The sequence below is a fragment of the Cherax quadricarinatus genome, chromosome 16 (assembly GCF_038502225.1).
Source record: "Cherax quadricarinatus isolate ZL_2023a chromosome 16, ASM3850222v1, whole genome shotgun sequence".
Taxonomy (NCBI): domain Eukaryota; kingdom Metazoa; phylum Arthropoda; class Malacostraca; order Decapoda; family Parastacidae; genus Cherax; species Cherax quadricarinatus.
This window is the reverse complement of record NC_091307.1, coordinates 29,158,623-29,180,908: the sequence shown is the minus strand read 5'-3', so window position 1 is coordinate 29,180,908 and position 22,286 is coordinate 29,158,623. Positions and strand designations below refer to the sequence as shown.

At 40.5% G+C, this 22,286-nt stretch overlaps 1 protein-coding gene across 16 annotated transcripts in view; it reads left to right on the top strand.

The window, feature by feature from the left end:
• The window catches only part of LOC128688974 (prominin-1), a 1,112,830-nt gene that overhangs the window by 1,009,154 nt on the left and 81,390 nt on the right, over positions 1–22,286 (top strand). For all 16 annotated transcript variants that reach the window (XM_070085551.1, XM_070085543.1, XM_070085554.1 and 13 more), the window contains 2 exons: positions 1,764–1,898; positions 2,320–2,448. In XM_070085551.1, coding sequence (XP_069941652.1) covers positions 1,764–1,898; positions 2,320–2,448 — 264 coding nt within the window. The remainder of the gene's footprint in view (positions 1–1,763; positions 1,899–2,319; positions 2,449–22,286) is intronic.

Here is a 22,286-nt window from a genome sequence, read left to right as displayed (position 1 = left end):
TTTTGAACTTTGTGTTAAATTGGCCAAATTACCAATTTCCGATCACTTTATTTTGTAGTTGAAACAGTTGACTTGGTGATTTCTTGTGCTCAATTGATAGAATAGAAGTAATACTAGTGAAATAGCTAAGAATTTGGTTGACTGGAATAATGTAATTGGCCTAAAATGGGAGTCAAAGTCGGCAAAATCGCCGATTCGTAAATATCGCTGACACATCAAAATTCGCGAGAGCATAATTTCGTCAATTTTCCATCAAATTTCGTACTTTTTGTTTTATTACCTTCACAAAAAGATTCTCTACCATTTCATAAGAAAAAATAAAAAAAATTTTTTTTGAAAATTCTTGGACACTGGGGCACCACTTCAGATTTGGGCCTTGGACCCTGAAGGGGTTAATGGAAATGTCTATGTGAACATAATATACAACATTTAATGCACCCAAGAGATTATATGGCATCGAGTAGAGAGAGACTTAGTGATTTTAGTGTGTACCTTCATGCCAACATAGTATGTAAATATATTTAGGTACAGGTACACATAAGTACAGTGGACCCCCGGTTAACGAACTTTTTTCATTCCAGTAGTATGTTCAGGTGCCAGTACTGACCGAATTTTTTCCCATAAGGAATATTGTGAAGTAGATTAGTCCATTTCAGACCCCCAAACATACACGTACAAATGCACTTACATAAATACACTTACATAATTGGTCGCATTTGGAGGTGATCGTTAAGCGGGGGTCCACTGTATAATTATCAGAGTACATACAAAATATGTAATAACTTTAAAACACTTGAAATTTTGGAAAATTTCCAGACATAATAGCGAGTTGTGCTCACTTTGAACGTAAACAAACTGGGTGGGGCACACCATATTTGAAAGACTGCTCACCGCATAGTAAATTTTGGTCATAATTTGAAATCGCCATATTAGCAGAATGCCGTAAGGCGAAACGTCATAAAGCAGGGCCCTACTGTATATGTTAATATAAATTTGTTATCTGGCATTTACATGCATTTATAAGTGGAAAAAAATGGCATTCTGCTTTCCGGCGATGTCTGCTTTCTGGCAGTAGCCTGAAACCTAACCTGCCATGTAAGTGGTGCCCTAATGTATACATAAAATATGAAATAACTTTAAAACACTGGAAAGTTTGCAAAAGTTTCCAGACATAATGGAGAGACGCGGAGGCCGTGGAGAATGTAAACATACCTGGTGGCTCATGGTGACCATATGACCATGTCCGTATTAGTGGAACGCTGTAAGCCGAAATACCATAAAGCGGGGGGCCCTACTGCATTCACATGCATATCATGTTGACTTGTATATACCTGAGATCAGGCTAATTCATTTGAATCTTTGTATTTATATATTGTACATAACATTCACTACATGGCCATAAGACTGCAGTGTATTTTTTTTTTTTTTTAATGTTGATAATATTTCATTTTTTTTTCTTCCAACAAACCGGCCGTATCCCACCAAGGCAGGGTGACCTAAAAAGAAAAAATGAAAAATTTTCTTTATAAATTTAGTAATGTATACAGGAGGAGGAGTTACTAGCCCCTTGCTCCCGGCATTTTAGTTGCCTCTTATGACATGCATGGCTTACAAAGGAAGAATTGTTTCACTTCTTCATGGACAATTTCTGCTTTTATCACTTTATATATTTTTTTTATCTTAGATCTGTATATGCATATACAGTATGTATATGTATATGCAATATATTATTCAGCATTGCTGTATTATTGTCATTTTTTCAGATTGATCAGTTAATGCTTGAAATTCGTGTTGACACTGATGTTGAGATCCTGTCGAGAGATGCCAAAGAACAGTTGTGGGAGCTTGCCAACTCTTCTGTTGCTGATAAAGACACCTGGGACTATTACACTGATATTGTAAGTCTTACTAAATTAATTGTAACCGTTATATATAAGTTATTTCTTTGTGTTTAGAGAAGTTTATCGAAGGTTTGCATTTATAATGCAAGTTTATTGTAAAATTCCAGAATTTATTTATATGTTAATGTGAGACAGTGAATCTTACATGGATGAAAAATAAAGTGCGTATTGGAAAGATCTGTATATTTTGGTCTCAGAGACCCTCTTTAGAAGATCCATTGAAGAGGGTTTGTGATTGAGGTATGGGTACTGGAAGGTTCACTGGGATGGGTCCCAGCCTGAGTCTTCTCTGTGTGGTAACCAAGCTGAAATATACAGATCCTTTCCATTCTGAGCTTTGGGGATTTAATTTTTCATTAATCAGTGTTTATAGCACTTGCATTACAACTGTATTAATGTTGTTAATATTGCTTTTCAGTTGGAGAAGAGAGTTCTTACCATTGATTTGATGGAACTTGCAGCCTTACTTAACCAAACAGCAGACCAGCTACCCAATGGTTATCACCAAGTGTCTTTTAAACTTAAAAATGATGCCCTTTTCCTAGAGGTATGATTTTTCTTTAAGCTTTTTCATTAGAGTATTACTCATTTAACCCACCGGAAGTGTGATACATGTCAGATTGGAATTGTGGGTTAATAGTGTTCAGCATATAGAGGTTGCACCATATTATATATGAAATCTAAAGCAGCTTGTCTTACTGAGCTGGAATTGTCATAATCATTCTTTTTTTTTTTTTTTTTTTTTTTTTGCTTCTTTGTTCTAAATAAGACCCACAGGCCTAAATATTTTTTTTTTGTTTGAGAATTTAAACCATTCACTTACATTTGAACAATGAGCACCTGCTAAATACATCATTGTTATCTTGGGAAGTCTCATAACTTTGATTCTTTCACTCAGGGAAGATAATCTTGTAATCTTTTTCTAAGTGTTCAAAGTTTGAAATTACTGTATCAACACTTAACCAAGCCCTGCTAAAAATAGATTTCTCAATGTTCATAATAAGGCTCTTGTTTTGCCCTCTTTTAACTTCCAGTATCACTAACCATTTTTTTTTTGTTCTGTGGTTAAAATGTATTGATGAGAAAAGTGGGGAGTAAAGGAAAAACAAATTGTTTATGACAACTAGAGAGATTTGTCACAGGACTGTTTTCAGGATGATACCAGATAAGAGATGCTAGTAGTAATAGCAGCCATGTTGACTAAGTAATTGATATGGAAGTTTGGACTTAGACAAGGCTGCACAGATGGATAAAACTACTCGCACGCATGACCCTCCCCACACTGCCACTGATTCTTCCCACATATAGGGTTCTCTACTATCTATGGTTTTTGTATCTGCTACAGGTACTTGGAACGTATCCCCTGCAGATACGAGGGTCCTTCTGTATATGTTAGTTCCAGGAACTCTTATAAATAAGGTTTCTGTTGCAGACAAATCCAGTAATTACTCGCCATACACAAGATGATGATGACTTCTTTGCAAAACAACTCAATAAGAACTCCAAATTCATCAAAAACCAAGGAATCTGTGTCACCGGTACCAGGATGATACACAACCATCAGTCTCCCAATTTGCTGGTGACACTTAACTGCTACTCCAGTGTCTCAAATGACAAATGAGGGTGACCAACTGATATGTGATGAGCACTTGACAGAAATGAAGAGCAAATAACTTCAGCTCCACTGACCTGAGAAGCCATTGACTTTGAATATGATAGTTTAAATGCTTTATTGGCTCTATGCAGGCCATAAATGATCTCTGTATTTCTTCAAGCTCTGATATTTCTCCTTCCTTGAACAGGGCCATTAACACTGAGCAATATTCCAAATGAGAGAGTATTAGCAATTTGAAAAGTGTCACCATTGGCATTACTTCCCTTGTTTTGAAGGTTCTCAATACCCACCCTGTCATTCTTCCTGGCTGTTGTGACCCTTGTCTTATGTTCTTTGAAAGAAAGGTCAGGTGACATAGTTATTCCCAAGTCTTTCACGTGTTCCTTTATATTTGATGATCCTCTTGAGTTTTGTATACAGTGTTCCTTTTGAGTTTTCATTCTTTCCATACCTAAGCAGTTGGAACTTATCGCCATTGAATGTCATGTTCTCCACTGCTCACTGGAAAACACTTCTTTTATCTTCCTGTAATTTTTCAGTGTCTTTTACTGTAGTGATTTTTATGCTCATTTTAGTGTCATCTGCAGATGACACAAAACTGTGATGGGTGTTTTAATTTGTGTGCTATGAGGATGAGCAACAGCAGCAGTGCCAGGACAGTGCCTTGGGGAACCGAGCATTTTACCTCACTGATGTTGGATTTTAATCTTGTTTACTATGACTTTTTGTGTTAGGAACTTGAAAATCTATCTGCCTACCTTCCCTGTAATGCCTATGGCTCTCTCTGTGTGTGCTATCACCCTATGATCTCATTTGTCAAATGCTTTTGCAAAATCTGTGTGTATCACATCCGCATTTTGGTTGCATTCCAACATCTCCATAATTCTGTTAGTGGTTCAGCACCTGTGACAGGCATGATCGTCCTGCTCTGAAACAGTGCTGGTTTGGGTTATGCTGGTTGTACTGTTCTATGTAATTTGTAATCTGCCATCTCATGACTCTTTCAAAGATTTTTATGATGTGGGAAGTTAGGGCTACTGTTCTGTAATTTTTAGCTAGTGCTCTACTACAGTGGACCCTCGATTATCGGCTGTAATCCGTTTCAGAAGCTTGACCTAAAACCGAAATGGCCAAAAACCGAAATAATATTCCCCATAAGAATTAATGTAAATACAATTAATCCATTCCACACAAAAACATTCACAAAAAAAAGTTTAACAATTAAATCAGTACTATTATTTTTTTTTTTTTATTATCACACTGGCCGATTCCCACCAAGGCAGGGTGGCCCGAAAAAGAAAAACTTTCACCATCATTCGCTCCATCACTGTCTTGCCAGAAGGGTGCTTTACACTACAGTTTTTAAACTGCAACATTAACACCCCTCCTTCAGAGTGCAGGCACTGTACTTCCCATCTCCAGGACTCAAGTCCGGCCTGCCGGTTTCCCTGAACCCCTTCATAAATGTTACTTTGCTCACACTCCAACAGCACGTCAAGTATTAAAAACCATTTGTCTCCATTCACTCCTATCAAACACGCTCACGCATGCCTGCTGGAAGTCCAAGCCCCTCGCACACAAAACCTCCTTTACCCCCTCCCTCCAACCTTTCCTAGGCCGACCCCTACCCCGCCTTCCTTCCACTACAGACTGATACACTCTTGAAGTCATTCTGTTTTGCTCCATTCTCTCTACATGTCCGAACCACCTCAACAACCCTTCCTCAGCCCTCTGGACAACAGTTTTGGTAATCCAGCACGTCCTCCTAACTTCCAAACTACGAATTCTCTGCATTATATTCACACCACACATTGCCCTCAGATATGACATCTCCACTGCCTCCAGCCTTCTCCTCGCTGCAACATTCATCACCCATGCTTCACACCCATACAAGAGCGTTGGTAAAACTATACTCTCATACACTCCCCTCTTTGCCTCCAAGGACAAAGTTCTTTGTCTCCACAGACTCCTAAGTGCACCACTCACCCTTTTCCCCTCATCAATTCTATGATTTACCTCATCTTTCATAGACCCATCCGCTGACACGTCCACTCCCAAATATCTGAATACATTCACCTCCTCCATACTCTCTCCCTCCAATCTGATATCCAATCTTTCATCACCTAATCTTTTTGTTATCCTCATAACCTTACTCTTTCCTGTATTCACCTTTAATTTTCTTCTTTTGCACACCCTACCAAATTCATCCACCAATCTCTGCAACTTCTCTTCAGAATCTCCCAAGAGCACAGTGTCATCAGCAAAGAGCAGCTGTGACAACTCCCACTTTGTGTGTGATTCTTTATCTTTTAACTCCACGCCTCTTGCCAAGACCCTCGCATTTACTTCTCTTACAACCCCATCTATAAATATATTAAACAACCACGGTGACATCACACATCCTTGTCTAAGGCCTACTTTTACTGGGAAATAATTTCCCTCTTTCCTACATACTCTAACTTGAGCCTCACTATCCTCGTAAAATCTCTTCACTGCTTTCAGTAACCTACCTCCTACACCATACACCTGCAACATCTGCCACATTGCCCCCCTATCCACCCTGTCATACGCCTTTTCCAAATCCATAAATGCCACAAAGACCTCTTTAGCCTTATCTAAATACTGTTCACTTATATGTTTCACTGTAAACACCTGGTCCACACACCCCCTACCTTTCCTATAGCCTCCTTGTTCATCTGCTATCCTATTCTCCGTCTTACTCTTAATTCTTTCAATAATAACTCTACCACACACTTTACCAGGTATACTCAACACACTTATCCCCCTATAATTTTTGCACTCTCTTTTATCCCCTTTGCCTTTATACAAAGGAACTATGCATGCTCTCTGCCAATCCCTAGGTACCTTACCCTCTTCCATACATTTATTAAATAATTGCACCAACCACTCCAAAACTACATCCCCACCTGCTTTTAACATTTCTATCTTTATCCCATCAATCCCGGCTGCCTTACCCCCTTTCATTTTACCTACTGCCTTACGAACTTCCCCCACACTCACAACTGGCTCTTCTTCACTCCTACAAGATGTTATTCCTCCTTGCCCTATACACGAAATCACAGCTTCCCTATCTTCAACATTTAACAATTCCTCAAAATATTCCCTCCATCTTCCCAATACCTCTAACTCTCCATTTAATAACTCTCCTCTCCTATTTATAACTGACAAATCCATTTGTTCTCTAGGCTTTCTTAACCTGTTAATCTCACTCCAAAACTTTTTCTTATTTTCAACAAAATTTGTTGATAACATCTCACCCACTCTCTCATTTGCTCTCTTTTTACATTGCTTCACCACTCTCTTAACCTCTCTCTTTTTCTCCATATACTCTTCCCTCCTTGCATCACTTCTACTTTGTAAAAACTTCTCATATGCTAACTTTTTCTCCTTTACTACTCTCTTTACATCATCATTCCACCAATCGCTCCTCTTCCCTCCCGCACCCACTTTCCTGTAACCACAAACTTCTGCTGAACACTCTAACACTACATTTTTAAACCTACCCCATACCTCTTCGACCCCATTGCTTATGCTCTCATTAGCCCATCTATCCTCCAATAGCTGTTTATATCTTACCCTAACTGCCTCCTCTTTTAGTTTATAAACCTTCACCTCTCTCTTCCCTGATGCTTCTATTCTCCTTGTATCCCATCTACCTTTTACTCTCAGTGTAGCTACGACTAGAAAGTGATCTGATATATCTGTGGCCCCTCTATAAACATGTACATCCTGAAGTCTACTCAACAGTCTTTTATCTACCAATACATAATCCAACAAACTACTGTCATTTCGCCCTACATCATATCTTGTATGCTTATTTATCCTCTTTTTCTTAAAATATGTATTACCTATAACTAAACCCCTTTCTATACAAAGTTCAATCAAAGGGCTCCCATTATCATTTACACCTGGCACTCCAAACTTACCTACCACACCCTCTCTAAAAGTTTCTCCTACTTTAGCATTCAGGTCCCCTACCACAATTACTCTCTCACTTGGTTCAAAGGCTCCTATACATTCCCTTAACATCTCCCAAAATCTCTCTCTCTCCTCTGCATTCCTCTCTTCTCCAGGTGCATACACGCTTATTATGACCCACTTCTCGCATCCAACCTTTATTTTAATCCACATAATTCTTGAATTTACACATTCATATTCTCTTTTCTCCTTCCATAACTGATCATTCAACATTACTGCTGCCCCTTCCTTTGCTCTAACTCTCTCAGATACTCCAGATTTAATCCCATTTATTTCCCCCCACTGAAACTCCCCTACCCCCTTCAGCTTTGTTTCGCTTAGGGCCAGGACCTCCAACTTCTTTTCATTCATAACATCAGCAATCATCTGTTTCTTGTCATCCGCACTACATCCACGCACATTCAAGCATCCCAGTTTTATAAAGTTTTTCTTCTTCTCTTTTTTAGTAAATGTCTACAGGAGAAGGGGTTACTAGCCCATTGCTCCTGGCATTTTAGTCGCCTCATACGACACGCATGGCTTACGGAGGAAAGATTCTTTTTCACTTCCCCATGGACCATAGAAGAAATAAAGAAGAAGAAGAGCTATTTAGAAAAAGGAGAAAAACCTAGATGTCTGTATATATATATGCATGTGCATGTCTGTGAAGTGTGACCAAAGTGTAAGTAGGAGTAGCAAGATATCCCTGTTATCTAGCGTTTTTATGAGACAGAAAAAGAAACCAGCAATCCTACCTTCATGCAAAACAGTTACAGGTTTCTGTTTCACAGTCATCTGGCAGGACGGTAGTACTTCCCTGGGTGGTTGCTGTCTACCAACCTACTACCTACAGTACGTATGTAATAGTACTATCAGTACTATTACATACCTTTATTGAAGACTAATGCTGGCTTCTGGAATGCCTGCTACACTTCCTGCATGCCTGCTGCACTCCCTGCATGCCTGCTACACTCCCTGCATGCCTGCTACACTCCCTGCATGCCTGCTACATTTCACACTTAAATTCCATGGTGTTTCTCACTTTCTTTACCACAGGAACTTTACTAGGAACTTTCTTTTGAGCCATGGTTACTTATTTCTCAGTTGCACTGCAAAAAACTCAAGAAAAACAATAGAAAACAAGTGAAATGTTTGGATGTATGAGCGGAAGCTTCCTCACACACCGAGAGACAGCCAAACTGACATGCAAGCGGCCCCAGCCGGCGGACGGACGTGTCCGAAATGGCCGATCACCGGGAGCCAAAAAAAACAGCCGATCACCAAGTTGGCCGATAACAGGAACAGCCGATAACCGAGGGTCCACTGTACCTCCCTTATGCAAAGGAATGATATCTGCACTCTTTAAGGTCTCTGATATTTCACCTAGATCTAAGCTCTTTCTCCAAAGAATACTGAGGGCTCATGGTAATGGTACTTTGCACTTTTTTTATAAATAGGGCATTCTATGAATCTGGTCCAGGTGCTGAGTGAGTGGGCATGTTATCTATTTCTTTTTTGAAATCTGTGGGACATACTGATGTCAGTTGGTCGGCACAGCCTTCTGCTGGAGTGAAAAAATGTTTCTGCATTCTCTACCCTGCTGTTATTTAGTGGGTTGCTGAGCATTGACTCATACTGTTCTTGGAGAATTTCACTCATTTCCTGTTCATCATCTGTATAAGAGTTTCCTCTCAATAATGGTCCAGTTCTACAGGTAGTTCTTAGCTTGGATTTTGCATAAGAATTGAAATATTTTGGGTTTCTTGCAATATCCTGTATGGCTTTTTGTTCCCTTTGTACAGTGGAACTCTGGTTTTTGCATATACTGGATATCGAACGTTTCGGATTTAGAACCCTTTTTTGGGCAAAATTTTGTTCTGGATGTTGGACCTCAATCCGGAAATCGTAAATATCAGATACATCCACCTGCCTGGGAACACTGTCAGCCTAGCTTTGTCACTGGTTGAGTGAGCATTCATCCAAAACATTTTGCAATTTTTGTGCTTTTTTATTGACTGTGACTGCGAAATAAGCCACCATGGGCCCGAAGAAAGTTCCTAGTGCCAGCCCTTTGGTAAAGGGCTGAGAGAGAGGGGAGAATGTGCCTTCTTCAGTGATTCTATGAAATGTACGATATTAACCCTTAAACTGTCCAAATGTAGATCTATGTTCATGTGTGTAGCACTCTGACCTTTATTTTCCCCATTTGAAAGCATGTAAAAATAACGTAGATCTACGTTTGGACAGTTTAATGGTAAAAGCAGCAAGAATCGATAAAGACTATCGCCAGCCAGCGATAAAGTGTAGCATTAACAGTATAAAGTGTAAATATTTCTTATTTATAAATTACGTACATTTGTGTCAGTGGGAATAGTGTTACATACGTAACATATTTTATTCATTTTAGAGTATATATCATGTTTCTATGTTATTAATATTGTTTATTATGTCATGTTAGATGAATTGTGATAGATAAATAAGCTGAAGAGTTGATATTAGCCCATCATATTTAAGTATTTTGTCCTGTCTCCAAACAAACTCCTCCCAACAAGAGCCTTCGATAAGGTAAGTAATAGTGATTTAAATGTTCATTTATCCATTTCATTAGTGCTTTATATTTATTTCTCATTGTTTTCTGTATGTAAAACTATAGTTATTCTTCAGTCCTTTGACTGTTAGTGTCATATATCTACGTCTTATGAGCCAATGTTTTTGACGTATTAATATACTAAAATTCTAGCGGCTTCAAATCAAGCAGGAGAAAGCTGGTAGGCCCACATGCGAGAGAATGGGTCTGTGTGGTCAGTGTGCGCAGTATAAAAAAAATCCTGTAGCACGCAGTGCATAATGAGAAAAAAAAACTGACCGTATTTTTGGATGAAAACGCCAACTTTGATATGTATTTTCTTATAGTATTTATGGTTGTATTCTCATTTTCTTCATCTCATATGACAGAAATAGAGATGATTTTGATTGGTTCATGATGAAAAGAACTTTGAAATTGAGGTCAAAGTAGTGGAAATGTTAAATTTTTGCTGATGTTCAAGAGTAAACAAATGACGTCACTGTCCAGTAAGTGTCCAACTAGCCATTCTAATGTGCAGTCATGAATGGGTTGACATTATTCATACAATTACATATTACAATAATGAAGTAGTCTGCATAACAGTAAATCTTCTATTTTTTGTGAACAAAAATTTAAACTAGAAAGTAAGAGTAATATAAGAGGGGCATGGATACATGACTGATGAACAGAGAAAATGTTATTTTAGTGCCAGGAATGTCAGCATTGTTTATTCTAGACCCTGTTTTGAAATTGGCATCTTTTTTAGCCCTTTGACTGTCGAAGGGCCCAATCCTGAAGTGTCTCCTGGTGTCGCAAAATATTCGAAAAAAAAAAAAATTATTTTTTCTTATGAAAATGTTAAGATTATTTTTCTGATTGTTTTAGTCCCGAAATTTTTTTTTTGACATCAGTACTTACCCAGATATAGAGGCATGAAGTTTGCAGAAAATGAGCCTCGTATGGCAACAGCGGCGACTGCCGCTCACCCGGTAAACTTTAGTTTACTTGTATTTGAAGGTTTGTTGTTTTTTTCACTATTTTATTTTTTCACATAACTTACGTGGCCTGTGAGACCAAAGTAAGGTGCAATGTACATATATACACTCGTTGTATACAACACAATAAGCACACAAGCATAATTATCAATATATTGTTTACAAAACTTGTTTACAAAAACAAACAATACAAAAAATTGTTTATTACTATTGTTCTATAATATATATACCAATATACAGTCACTGAACATATTCCTAGAAGTTCTGCAGCTTGTGGAACTCTTTGAAACATGGTGTCATACACAGTGGTGTTTTAGACTCCTCACACATAAAACATGGTGTCATACACAATGGTGTTTTACACTCCTCACACATAAAATCAGTGTGTGTGCATTTTTGTGGAAGTTTTTTTTTATGTGCAAAGACAAAATACCTCGTCTGAGCAGTTTTCTTCGAAGTATTAGCAGGCAGTTGTGTTATGTAGTTATCCTAGGTAAATGGTCGTGTGTCATCATTCCTTCCTTCCTAATTTCCTTCATTCCTTTCCTACCTGGAGGCTACCTGGAGGGCATTCCACCTCTCTTCCTACATTCCTTCATCTGTCCTTCCTTACTTTTTTCCTTCCTTTCATCTAGTCCTTCCTTCATTCCTGCCTTCCCTTCTTGCTTCTGGTTTCTATAATATATATACACATATATAGTCACTAGATACTTTCATAAAACTGCTATTATCACCATTCAGCAAGCTTGTCTTGGGTGCGAGTGTGTGGCTTATAATTGTTTTGAGTCAGGAGTCCACAGCTGTCAAAATGACATATTGTCTCATTACTCACTCCCCCTCCCACCTGTCAAAACAATGGGGTCGGATGCTGCTTCCCCTCCATTCTATCTAATTATCTTTCTCCCTCATTCTATCTCTTTCAATCTGTCTCTCTCTTTCTCTCTGTCTGTCTATCTCTGTCTCACAGGTACACATAAATACAAGTATACATAGCTTAAATTACCTAGGATAACCCAAAAAATCCAGACAAAGTGCTATACTCTGCTTGAAGATGTGAGTAAACGTGATGATGACACAGTCTTGTGGCTCTCTGAGACAGAGCTAGACGGATAGACAGGGAGCTTGGCAGACAGACAGACAAATGTTTGTTCGTCGTCGTCTTCTCCTCCTCCTCCTTCTCCTCTTCCTTCTCCTTCTCCTTCTCCTCCTCCTTCTTCTCCTTCTCCTCCTCCTCCTCCTTCTCCTTCTCCTCCTCCTTCTTCTCCTTCTCCTCCTTCCTTCTTCTTCTCCTCCTCCTTCTCCTTCTCCTCCTTCTTTTTCTCCTTCTCCTCCTCCTCCCTCTTCTCCTTCTTCTCCTTCTCCTCCTTCTCCTCCTCCTTCTTCTCCTTCTCCTCCTCCTTCTTCTCCTTCTCCTCCTCCTCCTTCTCTTCCTCCCTCTTCTCCTTCTCCTCCTCCTTCTTCTCCTTCTCCTTCTTCTTCTCCTTCTCCTTCTCCTCCTTCTCCTTCTCCTCCTCCTCCTTCTCCTTCTCCTCCTTCTCCTTCTCCTCCTCCTTCTTCTCCTTCTCCTCCTCCTTCTTCTCCTTCTCCTCCTCCTCCTTCTCTTCCTCCCTCTTCTCCTTCTCCTCCTCCTTCTTCTCCTTCTCCTCCTTCTTCTTCTCCTTCTCCTCCTCCTCCTTCTCCTCCTCCTTCTCCTCCTCCTCCTTCTCCTCCTTCTCCTCCTCCTTCTTCTCCTCCTTCTCCTCCTCCTCCTCCTCCTCCCTCTTCTCCTTCTCCTCCTCCTTCTTCTCCTTCTCTTTCTCCTTCTCCTCCTCCTCCTCCTTCTCCTCCTCCCTCTTCTCCTTCTCCTCCTCCTCCTTCTCCTTCTCCTTCTTCTTCTCCTTCTCCTCCTCCTTCTTCTCCTTCTCCTTCTCCTCCTCCTCCTTCTCCTTCTCCTCCTCCTTCTTCTCCTTCTCCTTCTTCTTCTCCTTCTCCTCCTCCTTCTTCTCCTTCTCCTCCTCCTTCTTCTCCTTCTCCTCCTCCTTCTTCTTCTCCTTCTCCTCCTCCTTCTTCTTCTCCTCCTCCTCCTCCTGGCTCTTGACAGATGGACAGCTGCCCCCCTCCCTCCACCCTCGTTTATGCTCATCAAAGGTCAGCTCTTATCAGATGTTATCTCCCCTTATCTTGTCACTGTCATGGGGTGAACTGTTTTCATGCCTCAAGGGAACATATTATTACATATTATTATTATTAGGTATTCTTCTTCTTCTTCTTCCTCCCTTCTTCTTCTTCCTCCCTTCTTCTTCTTCTTCCTCCCTCCTTCCTCCTCCTTCCTCCTCCTCCCTCCACCTCCCTCCACCTTCCTCCACCTTCCTCCACCTTCCTCCTCCTTCCTCCTCCTCCCTCCTCCTTCATCCTCCTTCCTCCTCCTTCCTCCTCCTCCCTCCACCTCCCTCCCTCCTTCCACCTCCCTCCTCCTCCCTCCCTCCTCCTCCTCCCTCCTTCCTTCCTCCTCCCTCCTCCCTCCTTCTTCCTCCCTCCTTCCTCCTCCCTCCTCCCTCCTTCCTCTTCCCTCCTTCCTCCTCCCTCCTTCCTCTTCCTCCTCCTCTTCTTCCTCCTCCTCCTCCTCCTCCATTGCTTATGGTCTCAAACTCCTCGAAATCATGAAATTGATCTTCAATGACACTTCCATCTGTGTTAGAGCATCACTTGGGAAGAGAAGAGTCCCAGATTTGCTTGGGAGTCACATATTTCTTACCGCTAGACATGCTGAAAAAGGACGACTGAAATGGTATTCCCACAATTCACCACTGGCTCCCCGATTTTTTTTATGTGGTGCACACTGACCATGGAGACCCATTCTCTCACATGTGGGCCTACCAGCTTTCTCCTGCTTGATTTGAAGCCGCTAGAATTTATGCGTATAGATACGTCAAACACTGTATCTCCTATGACATGTATATACGACCGCGACAGTCAAAGGGTTAATTAATTTTTTTTTTTTTTTAAATATTTTGCAACACAGACACACTTCAGGATTTGGGGTCTTGAAAGCCAAGGAGTTAAAAAATATATTTTTTGTTAATATTTTTGGGTGTCTGGAATGGATTAGTTGTATTTACATTGTTTCTTACGGGAAATATTGCTTCAGTTTTTGTATGTTTCAGATTTAGAATTACCTTCTGGAACAGATTATGTATGAAAACTGGAGTTCCACTGTGCTACTTCTGTTAGGTATGACATCCTAAGTTTTTGCTGTAATTCGGTGATCTCTCAGCTAAGGCTATCTTTCTTCTGTTGCGATATACAGTGGTCCCTCGCTTTTGGTAGTTCTCGGCAATCGTAAATTTCGCCAATCATAGGGGTATTTTCGTATAAACATGGACTCGCTTTTCATAGGTTGACTCGCGAATAGTAGTTCGTCCGGAACACGTACGCACAGTGAGCCAGGGAGGCCTCCCTTCCCAGCCAGTCTGGCATTGTTTACCAGTGAGTGAAGGTCCCCTCAAGTGCTCCTACGAAATATTTCATAATATTCCACTCATTTTAGTGCTTGGAAGTACTAAATAAGCTACCATGGTTCCAAAGAAAGCTCCTAGTGCCAAGCCTGTGGTAAAGAAGGTGAGAAATATGTACAGTGACAAAGTCTTGGGCCATTTTAGGGAAGTGTTAAAGAGATGCCAGAAACAGAGCTCTCTCCACAGTTACTTTGTGAGACAGGACTAGAGTGACTCTCAAGGTGGTCCTAGTGGCATTAAAAAACAGGGAAGAGAAGCAACTCCAGAGAAGCAATTGGTACCTGAGGTGTTGCTGGAAGGGGATTTCCCTTCCAAACTGTAAACAATCCAATGTCTCTTCTCCAGTCTCCCATACACTAAGAAGAATCTCCAATAAAGGTAAGTGTTATGCTGTTAATGTTTCATTCATCATTTCACATTGTATTGTTTATGTACTACATGTATATTTCATGTAAAAAATTTTTTTGTTTTAATACTTCTGAGTGTCAGGAACAGATTAATTGTATTTACATTATTTCTTATGGGGAAAATTGATTCGCAAATCGTAAATTTCGTTTATAGTAGCTCCTCCAGGAACGGATTAATTACAAAAAACGAGGGACCACTGTATTTGTTTTTAACCTTTTCAGGGTCCACAAGCCCTCTCAGAGACTTTTTTCCCAGGGTCCCCCAAATTTCAAAAAAGAAAAAAAATTATTTTTTCTCATGAAAAGATAGAGAATCTTTTCCCGATCATAATGACACCAAAAGTATGAAATTTGATGGAAAACTTATGGAATTATGCTCTTGCAAAGTTAGCGGTCTCAACGATGTTTACGCATCAGCGATTTTGCCCACTTTGAGCCCTATTTTCAGCCAATTCCACTGTACTAGTCGACAAAAATCATACCTATTTCGCTAGAACTCCATTTTTTCTATCAAATGAGTACAAGAAACCACCTATTTACCAATTTCAACTATCCAATACAGTGATCAGAATTTAGCAATTTTGACAATTTCACACAAATTTCAAAACATGCCAATTTCCAAACAGGGTCCAGAATAAACAAGAAAGACATTCCTGGCACTAAAATAACATTTCCTCTGTTCATTAGTCACATCCCCACGCCCCTCTTACATTCTTTTGCTTTCCATTTTATATTTTTGCTTTCCATTTTATATTTTTATTCTCAAAAAAAATAGAAGATTTACTGTTATGCAGACTACTGCATTAGTGTAGAAATGGTATAAATAATATCGGCGCACTTGTGAAAGAATATTAAGACTCACCAGTTGATGTGTATTGGACTCTTAGCATGATTTGTTTACTTTTGAACTTTGGTAAAAATCGAACATTTCTGCTACTTTGAGCTCAAATTCAAGGTACGTTTCATTGTAAAACCAGTCAAAATCATCTCAATTTCTGCAATATGTCTTCCATTCTATCAAATGAGACCAGGAAAACTAGAATACAACAATAAATACCATACGAAAATAGAGTGCAAAATCGCTGTTTTAATCCAAAAACACGGTCAAAGTTTTTTTTTTCTCATTACGCACTGTGTGCTGCAGGATTTTTTTTTATACTGCGCACACTGACCACATAGACCCATTCTTTCATATGTAGGCCTTCCAGCTTTCTTTCACTAGATTTGAAGGCGCTAGAATTTATGAGTACAGTGGACCCCGCATAACGATATTAATCCGTTCATGAGAGCTCATTGTTATGCGAAATTATCGTTATGTGGATGAATTTTCCCCATAAGAAATAATGGAAATCAAATTAATCCGTGCAAGACACCCCAAAATATGAAAAAAAACATTTTTACCACATGAAATATTAATTTTAATACACACAAACTGAAAAAGGCATGCACAATTACATGACACTTACCTTTATTGAAGATCTGGTGATGATTGATGGGATGGGAGGAGGAGAGAGTCTATTAACCCTTTGACTGTCGAAGGGCCCAATCCTGAAGTTGCTCCTGGTGTCGCAAAATATTCGAAAAAAAAAAAAATTATTTTTTCTTATGAAAATGTTAAGATTATTTTTCTGATTGTTTTAGTCCCAAAAAAAATTTTTCCCATCAGTACTTACCGAGATATAGAGGCATGAAGTTTGCAGAAAATGAGTCACAGATGGTAACAGCGCGTTGACTGCCGCCATCCCACCGGTAAACTTTGGTTTACTTGTATTTGAAGGTTTGTTGTTTTTTTTTCACTATTTTATTTTTTTACATAACTTATGTGGCTTGTGAGACCAAAGTAAGGTGCAATGTACATATATACACTCGTTGTATACAACACAATAAGCACACAAACATAATTATCAATATATTGTTTACAAAACTTGTTTACAAAAACAAACAATACAAAATTTTTTTATTACTATTGTTCTATAATATATATACCAATATACAGTCACTGAACAAACTCCTAGAAGTTCTGTAGCTTGTGGAACTCTGTGAAACATGGTGTCATACACAGTGGTGTTTTACACTCTTACACATAAAACATGGTGTCATACAGGTGTTTTACACTCACACATAAAACATGGTGTCATACACAATGGTGTTTTACACTCACACATAAAACATGGTGTCATACACAGTGGTGTTTTACACTCACACATAAAACATGGTGTCATACACAGTGGTACACTCACACATAAAACATGGTGTCATACACAGTGGTGTTTACACTCTTACACATAAAACATGGTGTCATACACAAGTGGTGTTTTACACTCACACATAAAACATGGTGTCACATACTAATGGCACTCACATAAAATCAGTGTGTGTGCATTTTTGTTGAATTTTTTTTTTTTTTTATGTGCAAAGACAAAACACCTCGTCTGAGCAGTTTTCTTCAAAGTATTAGCAGGCAGTTGTGTTATGTAGCTATCCTAGGTAAATGGTCGTGTGTCATCCTTCCTTCCTAATTTCCTTCATTCCTTTCCTTCCTGGAGGCTACCTGGAGGGCATTCCACCTCTCTTCCTACATTCCTTCATCTGCCCTTCATTACTTTTTTCCTTCCTTTCATCTAGTCCTTCCTTCATTCCTGCCTTCCCTTCTTGCTTCTGGTTTCTATAATATATATACACATATATAGTCACTAGATACTTTCATAAAACTGCTATTATCACCCTTCAGCAAGCTTGTCTTGGGTGTGAGTGTGTGGCTTATAATTGTTTTGAGTCAGGGTGGGCAGCTGTCAAAATGACATATTGTCTCATTAGTCACTGCCTCTACTGCCTGTCAAAACAATGGGGTCCGATGCTGCTTCCCCTCCATTCTATCTAATTATCTTTCTCCCTCATTCTATCTCTTTCAATCTGTCTCTCTTTCTCTCTCTCTGTCTATCTCTGTCTCACAGGTACACATAAATACAACTATACATAGTGTAAATTACCTAGGATAACCCAAAAAATCCAGACAAAGTGCTATACTCTGCTTGAAGATGTGAGTAAAGGTGATGATGACACTGTCTTGTGGCTCTCTCTGAGACAGAGCTAGACGGATAGACAGGGAGTTTGGCAGACAGACAAATAGACAGACAGACAAATGTTCCTCCTCCTCCTCCTCCTGTTCTTCTTCCTCTTCTTCTTCTTCTTCTTCCTCTTCCTCCTCCTCTTCCTCCTCCTCTTCCTCCTCCTCTTCCTCCTCCTCTTCCTCCTCCTCTTCCTCCTCCTCCTCCTCCTCTTCCTCCTCCTCCTCCTCCTCCTCCTCCTCCTCCTCCTCCTCCTCCTCCTCCTCCTCCTCCTCCTCCTCCTCCTCCTCCTCCTCCTCCTCCTCCTCTTCCTCCTCCTCTTCCTCCTCCTCTTCCTCTTCCTCCTCTTCCTCCTCCTCCTCCTCGCTCTTGACAGATGGACAGCTGCCCCCCTCCCTCCACCCTCGTTTACGCTCATCAAAGGTCAGCTCTTATCAGATGTTATCTCCCCTTATCTTGTCACTGTCATGGGGTGAACTGTTTTCATGCCTCAAGGGAACATATTATTACATATTATTATTATTAGGTATTAGGTCTTCTTCTTCTTCTTCTTCTTCTTCTTCTTCTTCTTCTTCTTCTTCTTCTTCTTCTTCTTCTTCTTCTTCTTCTTCTTCTTCTTCTTCTTCTTCTTCTTCTTCTTCTTCTTCTTCTTCTTCTTCTTCTTCTTCTTCTTCTTCTTCTTCTTCTTCTTCTTCTTCTTCTTCTTCTTCTTCTTCTTCTTCTTCTTCTTCTTCTTCTTCTTCTTCTTCCTTCCTCCTTCCTCCTTCTTCCACCTTCCTCCTCCTCCCTCCCTCCTTCCTCCTCCCTTCCTCCTCCTCCCTCCTTCTTCCTCCCTCCCTCCTTCCTCCTCCTCCCTCCCACCTCCTCCCTCCTTCTTCCTCCTCCCTCCTTCTTCCTCCTCCCTCCTTCCTCCTCCTCCCTCCTTCCTTCCTCTTCCTCCTTCCTTCCTCTTCCTCCTTCCTTCCTCCTCCTCTTCTTCCTCCTCCTCCTCTTCTTCCTCCTCCTCTTCCTCCTCCTCCTCCTCCTCCATTGCTTTTGGTCTCAAACTCCTCCAAATCATGAAATTGATCTTCATTGACACTTCCATCGTGTTAGAGCATCACTTGGGAAGAGAAGAGTCCCAGATTTGAAGGGAAGTCACATATTTCTTACCGCTAGACATGCTGAAAAAGGACGACTGAAATGGTATTCCCACAATGCACCACTGGCTCCCCGATTTTTTTTATATGGTGCACACTGACCATGGAGACCCATTCTCTCACATGTGGGCCTACCAGCTTTCTCCTGCTTGATTTGAAGCCGCTAGAATTTATGCGTATAGATACGTCAAACACGGTATCTCCTATGACGTACATATACGACCGCGACAGTCAAAGGGTTAAGACTTGAGGTGTCAAGTCCTTTTCTGGGGTTACTTCCCTTCTTCTTTTAATGCCACTAGGACCAGCTTCAGAGTCACTGGACTTCTGTCGCACAACATATCTGTCCATAGTGGCCTGTACCTCTCGTTCCTTTATGACTTCCCTAAAGTGTTTCACAACATTGTCAGTGTAATAGTCACCAGCACAGCTTGCAATAGCTGTGTGAGGGTGATTTTCATCCATAAAGGTTTGCACTTTCAGCCACATTGCACAGATTTCCTTAATCTTTATAGTAGGCAATTTCTTCAATTTCTCTCTCCCCTCCTCCGAACCAGTTTCCTCAGGTCTGGCCTCTTGCTGTTGAAGTTGATCTAGCAGCTCATCAGTGGTTAGTTCTTCATTGTCCTCCTCCACCAACTCTTCCACATCATCCCCACTAACCTCCAACCCCAAGGACTTCCCCAATGCCACAGTTGATTCCTCAACTGGCATACTCCTCTCAGGGTTAGCCTCAAATCCTTCAAAATCCCTTTGGTCTACACATTCTGGCCACAGTTTCTTCCAAGCAGAGTTCAAGGTCCTCTTAATCACTCCCTCCCAAGCCTTACCTATAAGGTTTACACAATTGAGGATATTAAAGTGATCTCTCCAAAACTCTCTTAGAGTCAGTTGAGTTTCTTAGGTCACTACAAAGCACCTTTCAAACAGAGCTTTTGTGTACAGTTTTTTGAAGTTTGCAATAACCTGCTGGTCCATGGGCTGCAGGAGAGGAGTGGTATTAGGAGGCAAAAACTTCACCTTAATGAACTTCATGTCTCCATAAAGTCACTCTGCCACGTCTGTAGGATGACCAGGGGTATTGTCTAACACCAGGAGGCACTTAAGATCTAATTTCTTTTCAGTTAGGTAATCTTTCACATTGGGGGCAAATGCATGGTGTAACCAGTCATAGAAAAAGTCCCTAGTAACCCATGCCTTACTGTTTGCCCTCCACAGCACACACAAATTAGCCTTGAGGATATTCTTTTGCCTGAACGCTCTGGGAGTTTCTGAGTGATACACTAATAAAGGCTTCACTTTGCAATCACCAGTAGCATTGGAACACATCAACAGAGTAAGCCTGTCTTTCATAGGCTTATGTCCTGGGAGTGCCTTTTCCTCCTGAGTAATGTAGGTCCTGCTTGGCATTTTCTTCCAAAACAGGCCTGTTTCATCACAATTTAACACTTGTTCAGGTTTCAGTCCTTCACTGTCTATTTACTCCTTGAATTCCTGCACATATTTTTCAGCTGCTTTGTGGTCCGAACTGGCAGCCTTACCATGCCTTATCACACTATGTATGCCACTATGCTTCTTAAATCTCTCAAACCAACCTTTGCTGGCCTAAAATTCACTCGCATCATCACTAGTTGCAGGCATTTTTTTAATTAAATCCTGATGCAACTTCCTAGCCTTTTCACTTATGATCACTTGAGAGATGCTATCTCCTGCTATCTGTTTTTTCATTTATCCACACCAATAAGAGTCTCTCAACATCTTCCATCACTTGCGGTCTCTGTTTTGAAAACACAGTTAAACCTTTGGCAAGAACAGCTTCCTTGATTGCCTTTTTGTTGCCCACAATAGTAGCGATGGTTGACTGGGGTTTTGTGTACAACCTGGCCAGCTCGGAGACACGCACTCCACTTTCATACTTATCAATGATCTCTTTCTTCATCTCTATAGTAATTCTCACCCTTATTCCTGTAGGGTTGGCACTAGAAGCTTTCTTGGGGCCCATGGTCACTTATTTTCCAGATAAAATCACCAAAAACACTGTAATAATACAAAATGTTCCGATTGTATGCTTGGATGTTACCGCGGAGGCTGGCTGGTAAACAATGCCACCGGTGGAACATGTGAGGCTGGCTCAGGCCGCACATTAGACGCATCTCGGACGAACAGCGTTGAGCGGGTTTTTTAGCGGTATGTGAGGCAAAATCTTAGCGATAAAATGTATCGGTATGCGGATTTAATGTTATGTAAGGCCAACGGTATGCGGGGGTCCACTGTACTAGTACATCAAGGACCCAGGTACGTAAGCCGTACTAGTACCGCCGAAACCCTGAAAGGGCTCAGCAGTTCAGTAACCTGTTTTCTTCTGTGCCATTGCCTATGCTCTCTACATCTGATCATCTTCTGGGCTTCCTCAGTGGTACAGAACTGGTATGCTTCTGTATTCAACTTCTCCAGGTACTGGTGGGGATTTAAGGTGGTCATGTCTGATTCCCAGGATATGTCTGATAGTGCTTGGTTTATTTTTTTTCCAGTCAGTTCTATGGTTGTTAAAATTAAACTTACTGAATATTCCTCCTCTTGCATTAGTGCTGCAGTTCTCCAACCCTGAGTTAATACTCGTTTGTACATCTATAATGTTGTGGTCAGAGTATATTGTTTTTGTAATTATGTCACTTGATTAGTTCCTCGTTGTTTGTGAATATCACTGAATACTTTTCACAATGCCTCATTAGTTCCCTGGTATGTACCTGTTGAGCCAGGGTGCCTCCAGAAGTAATTTCTGGGATAATGTTGTATTGAGCCATTTTATGTGTGGGAGATTAAAATCTCTAAGGAGTATAATATTTGGTGTGGGATTTCTAACCTATTCAGGCAGCTATCTATCTTCCTTAACTGTTCTGTGAATCCTCAGTAGTTGCTGATGGTGGTTTATATACAGTTTTTTAAAAAAATTTCCATGGGGAAGTGGAACAGAATTCTTCCTCCATAAGGGTTGACTAAAATGCCGGGAGCAATGGGCAAGTAACCCCTTCTCCTGTATACATTACTAAAGTTGAAAAGAGAAACTTTTTTTTTTTTTTGGGGGGGGGCACCCTGCTTCAGTGGCATATGGCTGGGTTGTTG